General features: G+C 45.1%; 1 protein-coding gene across 2 annotated transcripts; it reads left to right on the top strand.

Annotated features, from left to right (window-relative positions):
• Positions 1 to 1,072: 1,072 nt before the first annotated feature.
• Positions 1,073 to 7,423, top strand: LOC103020732 (coiled-coil domain-containing protein 185). 2 transcript variants are annotated; one of them, XM_028168044.2, is made up of 3 exons: positions 1,073 to 3,532; positions 4,610 to 4,716; positions 5,971 to 7,423. In XM_028168044.2, the coding sequence occupies exon 1, from the start codon at positions 1,315 to 1,317 to the stop codon at positions 3,193 to 3,195; it is 1,881 nt and encodes a 626-aa protein (XP_028023845.2). In that variant the 5' UTR covers positions 1,073 to 1,314; the 3' UTR covers positions 3,196 to 3,532; positions 4,610 to 4,716; positions 5,971 to 7,423. The 2 variants fall into 2 exon arrangements, with proteins under 2 accessions (XP_028023845.2, XP_007188347.2); XM_007188285.3 differs by lacking the exon at positions 4,610 to 4,716.
• Positions 7,424 to 9,103: the final 1,680 nt, after the last annotated feature.

Raw genomic sequence — 9,103 nt, 5'->3', positions numbered from 1 at the left:
ACTTAATTTTCTTCTTTAAGGATTGACCATATTTGGAGAATGTTATCCAGAACTGTTTCCTCATTACATCTCAGAGAAAGGAAGTGACTTAGCCATGATCCACAGTCCAGGAAGAACACAACAGAACCGGGGCATCGTCCCTCCCTAGCACTCTATCCTTTACCTAAACTGTTTTAGGATAACATTAATTCCATTCTTCTTCTCTAGGAATGTGTAGAAACTTTTGTAAACCCATATATTAAACCTTACAATTTGTAATTGAAGGCTAGAAGGACATCAAAATAATGTTTATTGAATGCATTAAGGCACTAAGCTCTTGATACATAGTTTCATCCGACCCTCAGGGCAGCCCAACAGTGCTATTGTCACGGCCCCTCTTCCAGTCCACTGTTCCAGAATTTGAGGGTCAGGAGAGTTAAGTAACTAGCCCAAGACCACACAAGTGGAAAGTGGCAGAGGAGATTCAAACTCAAGTTTGCATGACCAAATTCAGTGCTTTTCCCATTAGCCCTGGGTGCCTCAACAAGAAAAAATAATCTCACAAAACTGGAGAAAAAGGAAAACAACAATAACAATGTGATTTCGGCATGCTGTCCACTGATGTTATTTCAGAAATGTGCACTTAACATTCATATTTTGACAAAAGCAGTAATTGCCATATTAGGAGAAAACAAATTAGTTGTTTATTTTTTCTCTCTCTCTCTCTTCTAAAAGTTTAAAAAGTATACTTTGGGCTTGCTAACTTAAAAGGGCAGAAGGATGGTGCAGTGAATTAACGTGCTTCCATGGCCGCTTCATTTGCATACACTGCAGAGGCGCAGAGAATGGAAGGACCCCTGACTAAAGGACTTGCCCGCCGCATTCCATTCTGGGGGTAATGCCTTCACCTGTCTACTTTTAAAATTCTGCTACTTTAAGGTATACAAATGCGAGTTCAAATTCCTGCCTGAAACACCAGTGGGGGTTCACTACACACCCTCAGCTTTAAGGGTCACCCTGTCTTTCTACAGCACCTCCCCCCTCCCCCTCCCCCTCTCCTCCCCTCCCCCCCTCTCCTCCCCTCCCCCCTCTCCTCCCCCCTTCCCCTCCCCTCCTCCCCCCTCCTCTCACCGCGCGGGGTGCTAGGAAGGCTGGGGTGGGCGAGGGCCGAGGGCCGAGGGCTGCGGCAACCGGGGGGCGGAGGCGCATTGTGAAGTGGCCAGAGCGTCACAGGCGGCCCGGACCCCCGGGATCCGAGGGCGGGGCGGGTCTCCGCAGCGCCCCCCGTGAGGTCCAGGGACCCTGGCTCAGACGCTGGGCGCGCGGGGAGGGAGCATGGAGGGCTTCGGCCGCTTCTCCCCGTGGCCTCACTCGGACCTCTGGGAGGCCCCGCCGCCCCGCAAGGAGCGCGCATCCTCGGCGCGGCTGGGCGGGTCAGGGCCGCAGAGCGAGCAGGGCCTGTGCTCCCGGCCCGGGACTCCCCGCGAGCGGAGCGAGGCCTCGGCGCCCTGGCCGCACCTGCGCTGCTCGCCCACCCCGCGGCCCCGCCGGCGCCGGTACCCGGACTTTCCGCCTGAAAGCCGCAGCCTGACCGACGTGGCCCGGAGGCCCCCGGACCACGCCAGGAAGCACCGGCCCCGCAGCCGGCGCCTGGAAGACGCCTGGGGGGAGGCGGGTACCAAGCCCCTGGAGCAGGGAGGCAGGCCGCCTAGCCCGGCCTGGCAGCAGCAGCCCCAGCTGCCACCGCAACAGCCTCAGCCCTGCCAGCACTACCCTCCGGCCCGGGGAGATTCGCCCCCACCTTACCCGCGGGGAGCTTACACTCCCCCGAGTGGAACTTTCGGGGTAGAAAAGGTGCAGAGCGGAGACCAGTGGGCAGTGCCGGCCTGCAGAGGTCTCGGTCGCTGGTCCCTTTCCTCGGTTCACACGAAGAAGTGTTCTGTGCCCTCCAGAGAGTTCGGGACGCAGTCAGGTTGCGTGTACCTCCAGAAAAGATACCGTAATGATCCGGTGGAGTCCTTAGCCAGCCAGTACTCCCAGCCCTCGCTCTCCAGCAAGGCGATGCAGAACCAGCACACCCAGATCCTCAAGAACAAGCTGGAAGAGGCAGTAATGTCCTCCAGGGACCGGAAGATTGTGGCCCTGGTGCTGACCTGGCTCAAGAAGGCCCAGAGGATGCGGGAGCTGCAGCAGCAGGCGGCCCTAGCCTGGGAGGAGCTGAAGCGCTCGGACCAGAAGGTCCAGTTGACCCTAGAGACAGAGCGCAAGCTGCTGCTGCAGCAGAGCCAGGAGCAGTGGCAGCAGGAGAAGGAGCAGTGTGTCCGACGGCGGGACCGGCAAGCGACGAACACGAGCCGGCAGGAGCGCAGGTGGAAGGCGCAGCTAGGGGACCAAGAGAACCAGCGCCAGGAGAAGCTGGAGGGGGCCCCCTCTGAGACCGAGGCCAAGCGCGGGACGCAGTACCAGGTGCAGCGCCTGCAGGAGCACGAGAGGATGATGCAGGACCTGCGGGAGCAGAACAGCCTGCAGCTGCAGAAGAGGCTGAAGCAGGTCTGTCTAAAGAGGCATGTGCACACCACCGAGGGCCAGAAGAAGATCCAGGAGACCCGTCTTAGCTCCCTAGTCAATTACCAGGCCCAGAAGGTCCTCAGGGACTGCCAGGCCAAGGCTGAGGAGCTCCTTAGGAAGCTGTCCCTGGAACAGTGTTCCCAGTGGTCCCAAGAGATCCCCCAGGGCCTGATTAAGGAGCATCACCGGGAGCCGAAGGAGAAGGTCAAGAAGGAGGAGGAGCAGTGCCAGCAGGTCAAGGGGTGCGCGGAAGAGTCCGGGGAGCAGAGGAAGGGGCACGAGCGGCTGCCCGTGGAGCTCGCGGACCAGAAGATCCTGCAGACCAGGAGTAACGTCCACAGGAATATCAGCGACAAGGTGCAGCAGATTCGGGAGCTCAACATCCTGCGGGAGAAGAATCATCACATCCTGAAGCTGAAAGCCGAGAAGGAGGAAAAGTGCCACATCGAGCGCATTAAGGAAGCCATTAGGAAAAAGGAGCGGAAGATGGAGCAGATCTCGCGAGAGAAAGATGCACCCTTCGGTGAATTCCAAAAGATCTCCAGGGCCTCCAGGGCAGACAACGTGAGAAAGTTTGCCAACAACTTCTTTGATCCGATAGGGCGGGAGGCCCAGGTTCGAGCTGGGCAGCAGAGAGGAGGCCACTGAGAACCTGACGACAAATAGCTTACAGCCCAGGCGGCTAGAAAGAGATGTGGCAATGTGATTCGTTTTATAATCTGATTATAATTGAGCATTCATTTTTTAAAAGTGTATAAAATAGCTGCAATTTCGTCTGATGAACTAGTTTATTAATTCATTTGGATGGTTGAGAGGGTTGGGGTAGAAATTTGGAAATTTTAAGAAAATTACTTGCCTTTGTACATTTGGATTTAAGTAGAAAATATTCATTTAGTTCTCAAGTAATCTTAGAAGCATATGTCAGACACATCTTTGAGGAACCAAAGAAAAATCTACAGTGGGGAATACAGTTCTGTGTCATGAGGTAAGTCTTTCCCTGTCCAGAACTTACGAAAGTGTGAAGTGTGATGTACCTGTCATAAGAAATCTGCAAGAAAAATCTGCACAAAAAGAGTGTGTGGGGGTAGGGGTGGGAGGAATTTCTGTAAACAAGTATATTTGGGAACACAGCATACTACAGCCCCTCTTGGGATTTCATAATGCATGTGAAATTTTTAAAGGCTCTGAAAAGTCTGGCAGTAAAGACACATTTGATTAACCTAGTGTTTTTCACAAACCACGGAACTCTTTTTTTTCTTGGATCTTTCCATGGGATTGATGTTCTGTGAAATATTTTTGGAAACAGCTCTCTGTAGATCCTCCCAGGCTGCACTTCTTTGGCCTTCCCTTCCTGTGTTAATAGGAAATATTTATAATTCCTTTAGCACTACTGATTGACTGCACCACCACAGACATGCTGTCCAAAAGCTCACTGGAATCTTTTGGTCCAATTCTTCCCCCCCCCCCCCCCTTTTGGTCAGTCTCATCCAGTCTTTTGGAACGAAATTCTATTAGAATCCTTCTCTTCCCCTCTGTTTCTCCTCTGTCTCTTCTGAAGGAGGTATGTGATGTCATTCTGTCTACCCACATTGTGTCTAATTAAACTAACCAGTCTGAATGAATGGCTAAGCATGATTCAGGAACACGACATTTAAAAAATAAGGAGCCAGAAGCTAAGTAGAATTTAACCCATCACATCTCAAAGTCTCCATTGAAAAATTCTAAAGGTGTTCTTTAAATGCCCCTAATGTAACATTTGTCTTTCAAAAAAAAAAAAAAAAAAAGAGGAGAGAGTAAGCCCCACTGGAAGATTTGTGTCTTCTTAGTGTTTTTGAAGTGACATGAAAGGTGACCTGGCAAGGGGTTTTGTTCAAAGGTCAGTGTGAGATCCATATTCTCATCTTACATAATGGAAACTGGGCCCACTTCCCTGCCGTAGTTCCCCTCTGTCTGCTGTCCCCAAAGAGGCCTACTCAGGCCCTCACTCCTTTGCTCAAAAGTAGAAAGGCCCATACATCTTGGCTCAATTTCTAATCTTATTATTTTCTTCTCTTCACCCAAGCTAATGCTGTTCCAGCCAAATGCTGTGTACATTCCCAGCATTCTAGGAAAGTGCTTAAAATATCTCAGACAGACGTCCCATGAATCTAACTCTTCCTCTTGACATAGGTATGTGACTTTGGGGAAGTTACCTTCCTGGGCCTCAGTTTCCTCATCTGTAAAATAGAATTGTATTTCGTACTTCAAAGGGGTGTTGTGAGGGATGATTAAAATAATCTAAGGTGCCTGGCATAGTGTCCAGAACCTAATACACACACAGTAATTAAATATTGCAGTTGTTATTATATTACTGACTTTCCATTTTTGTCAATTCCATTCTCCCTATCTAATTGCTATCTCACCAGCTGCCTCCTCCCATCATACCCACGTCTGATTTCTCTGAGGTTAGCTCACATCCTGCCTCTTGTATGAAATGTGGGACCTCCGTGGCTGCTCTGTCTCAACATCAGCCTCCTTTGACAAGCTGCTCACTTTATGGCTTAGTGAGCACTTAGAAATTGCTGCTTTGTTGGCATATCCGTTTTGCAATCCCCATCTTGGCTTCCAAGCTGGACTGCATGCTACTTAAGGCTAGGGTCATTATACCCATGCTTAACATGGTGGTCAATATAAAGTCAAAAGCCATTAAGCACAATATTTTGACCCTACCTCCATATCCCATGCCTTTACCCTACTAATGTTCTTTGCTCTTTACTCCAAGAAATAAATACAGACTTTCATTCTTTTATCCAATTCTTTATGAATATTACTGGTAGAAATAATCAATACAGAATAAAACTGACAGAAGATGAAGTACATTTACTTTCCCCTATTTCTCCCTTAAAAAAAAATATTCTATATATACATATATATCCCCAGTATAAATATATATATTTTTTGACCCCAACCATTACCCATGCCCCCAAAGACCCAGTGGGGAGCCTAGACTTTTACCCTCACCAGGATGTAATAAGGAGCTCCCCACCCTGGCAGAGTCAGTTGAGACCACCTGGGGAGCCTAGCCTTTCAACCACTACTGACACCACCACCACCACCACGATGCAGTAACAGGGCACCCCTCTCTCTCCCTACTGAGTGGTATCAGATAAAGCCTAGTGGAGAGGAGTTTTATCACCCTCCATCAGTAACACCCCTCTGGTGTCAATAGATGTCATGTGGGGAGCAGTAATGAGGCACTCTTAGACCTCCCAGCCAGGGAGGTATCACTGGAGGCCTAGAGGGGAGCCAACATCCCCACCTCCACCCAGCAGTGGTGGAGAGAGCCCCCTCCCCCCCACTCAGGTGGCAATGGAGGCTGAGTGGGGAGCTGGACTTATATCCCTGCCTGGCAATAATAAGGCCTCAACCTTCTTCCCTTTCTAGAACAGTGTGAGAGAATGCCAGATAAAACAGCAGATCCAGTCCTGCAATACTCAAAATGTCCAGGTTTCAATTCAAAATCACACTTCGTGTCAAGAACCAAGAATATCTCGAACTGAATGAAAAAGACAATAGGTGTCAATGTGAGGATGACAAATGTTAGAAATATCTAAAGATCTTAAAGAAGCCATGATAAAAATGCTTCAACAAGCAATTATGAACACACTTGAAACAAGCAAAATATAAAATTGTCTTGGCAAATAGAAAGCCTCAAAAAAAAAAATACGAGATATAAAGAAGAACCAAATGTAAATTTTAGAACTGGAAAACACATTAACAAAAATAAAAAGCTCAGTGGATGAGCTAAACAGCAGAATGGAGGGGACAGAAGAATCAGTGAACTGTAAGACAGAACAATAAAAATTACCAACTCTGAGAAATAGAAAATTACCAAAAAAAAAAAAAAAAAAAAAAATAGCAGAGCCTCATGGACCTGTGGGACTATAACAGAAGTTCTAACAGTCATGGCATGTCCCCAGAGGAGAGAAGTAAGAAGGTAGGGCTGAAAAAGTGCTCAAGGTAATAATGGCTGAAAACTTTTCAAATTTGGTAAAGAGCTAACCCTACATATTCAAGAAGTTGAGTGAACCCCCCCAAAAGAGTAAACCCATAGAAATCCATAAGACATATCATAGTCAAACTTCTAAAACTGAAGAAAAGAAAAAAATTCTTGATCAGAGAATGAGAAAATAAGCCACAGACTGGGAGAAAACATTTGCAAAAGAGTGGCTATATTAATATGAGACAAAGTGCACTTCAGAGCAAAAATTACCATAGACAGGACCATCATAAACTTACAAGAGAGTCAATCCACTGAGAAGACATAGTTCTAAACATCTATGTATAAACAACAGAATTACAAAATATATGAAGCAAAAACCAATAGAACTAGAAAAAGGAATAAAATCACAGTTGCAGCTGGAGACTTGAACACCCTTCTCTCAACAATTGATAGGACTTCTAAAAAGAAAATCAACAAAGATACAGAAAAACTTAACACCATCAACTAACAGGATCTAATCAACAGTTACAGAAAACCCCAGCCAGCAGCAGCAGAACACACATTCTTTTCCAGCACTCATGGAACAAATAGCAAGAGAGATCATATCCTGATCCAGAAAATAAACTCAGGACATTTAAATTATTGAAATCATACAAAATGTGTTCTCTGACCACAAAAGCATCAAACTAGAAAACAATTACAATGATACCAGGAAAATCTCCAACAGTTAGAAATTAATCAGAACTCTTCTAAACAATCCCTAAGTCAACGTCTCAAAGGAAAATTTTTAAAATACATTGAATTTAATTAAAATAAAATGTCAGATTTGTGGGACACAGCAAAAGCAGTGCTGAGAGGGAAATTTATAGAATTAAGTACATTTAAAAAGGCAAAAATCTCGGGGGCTTCCCTGGTGGCGCAGTGGTTGAGAGTCTGCCTGCTAGTGCAGGGGCACGGGTTCGAGCCCTGGTCTGGGAAGTTCCCACATGCCGCGGAGCAACTAGGCCCGTGAGCCACAATTACTGAGCCTGCGCGTCTCGAGCCTGTGCTCCGCAACAAGAAAGGCCACGATAGTGAGAGCCCCGTGCACCGCGATGAAGAGTGGCCCCCGCTTGCCGCAACTAGAGAAAGCCCTCGCACAGAAACGAAGACCCAACACAGCCATAAATAAATCAATAAACAAATACTTAAAAAAAAAAAAAAAAAAAAAAAAAAGTAAAAAGGCAAAAATCTCAAATCAGTAATCTAAGCTCTCACCTTAGAATAACCTAGAAATAGAGCAAAATTAAACCCAAAGCAAACAAAGAAAATCGAAGAACAGAAATCAATTCAAATAAAATTGAAAAATTCTCTGAAAAATTCAATAAAATAGACAAACCGCTAACAAGACTGATAAAGAAAAAAGAGAAGACACAAATTACCAATATCATGAATGAAACAGCAATATCACTACAGACCCTGAAGACATCAAAAGGATAATAAGGGAATGCTATGAGCAACTTTACACAAAGTTTGACAACTTAGATAAATGGACCAATTCCTCCAAAAACACAAACTACCACAACTCACCCAATATGAAATAGATCATTTGAATAGCCCATAATCACTAATGAAATTAAATTCATAATTTTAAAACTCTCCCCCCAAAATCTCCTGGCTAAATGGTAACACTCAAGAATTTCACAAATGCTTAGACAAGAAATAACACCAATTCTACACAACCTCTTCCAACAAAATGGAAGAGAAGGGAACGCTTCCCAGTTTATTTCATGAAGTTAGTGTTACCACAATACCAAAACAAAGACAGCGTGAAACAAACAAAACCTGCAGAATAATGTCACTCATGAATATAGATGTAAAAATCCTTAACAAAACGTTAGCAAATTGCATTCAACAGTATATAAAAAGAATTATGCACTACAACAAAGTTGGATTTATTCCAAGACTGCAAGGCTGATTCAGTACTTGAAAATCAATCACCATATTAATAATCCAGCACATTAGCAAATTGAAGAAAAGCACATGAACATATAAATCAATACAGAAACAGCATCTGACAAAATTCAACACCCATTCATGAATAATACTTTCAGAAAAATAAAAATAAAGGGGAACTTCCTCAACTTGATAAAGAGCATCTACAAAAAAATCTACAGCAAGCATTACACCTAAGTGAAAGACTACATGCTTTCTCCCAAGATCGGGAACAAGGCAAGCGTGTCCATTCTCACTGCTCTTATTCAACATCATGCTGGAAAGCAAGAAAAGAAAATAAAAAGCATAAGATTGGAAAAGAAGAAACAAAACGATCCTTATTCATAGATGACATGATGGTTTATATAGAAAATCCAAAGGAATCTATGTAAATCTTCTAATAAGTGAGTTTAGCAAGATCACAGGATACCAGAGCAGCATACAAAAATCAATCAGATTTCTATATATTATCAATGAACACATGGTCACTGAAATTTAAAAATACACTACCATTTACAATAACTCAGAAAAACTTACATATAAATCTAATAAAACATATATATGACTTACTTGCTGAAAACCACAAAAAGCTGATGAAAG

Source organism: Balaenoptera acutorostrata, chromosome 1 (genome assembly GCF_949987535.1).
Source record: "Balaenoptera acutorostrata chromosome 1, mBalAcu1.1, whole genome shotgun sequence".
NCBI lineage: Eukaryota > Metazoa > Chordata > Mammalia > Artiodactyla > Balaenopteridae > Balaenoptera > Balaenoptera acutorostrata.
The sequence above is the reverse complement of the archived record's forward strand: the minus strand, read 5'-3'. Positions and strand labels throughout refer to the sequence as shown.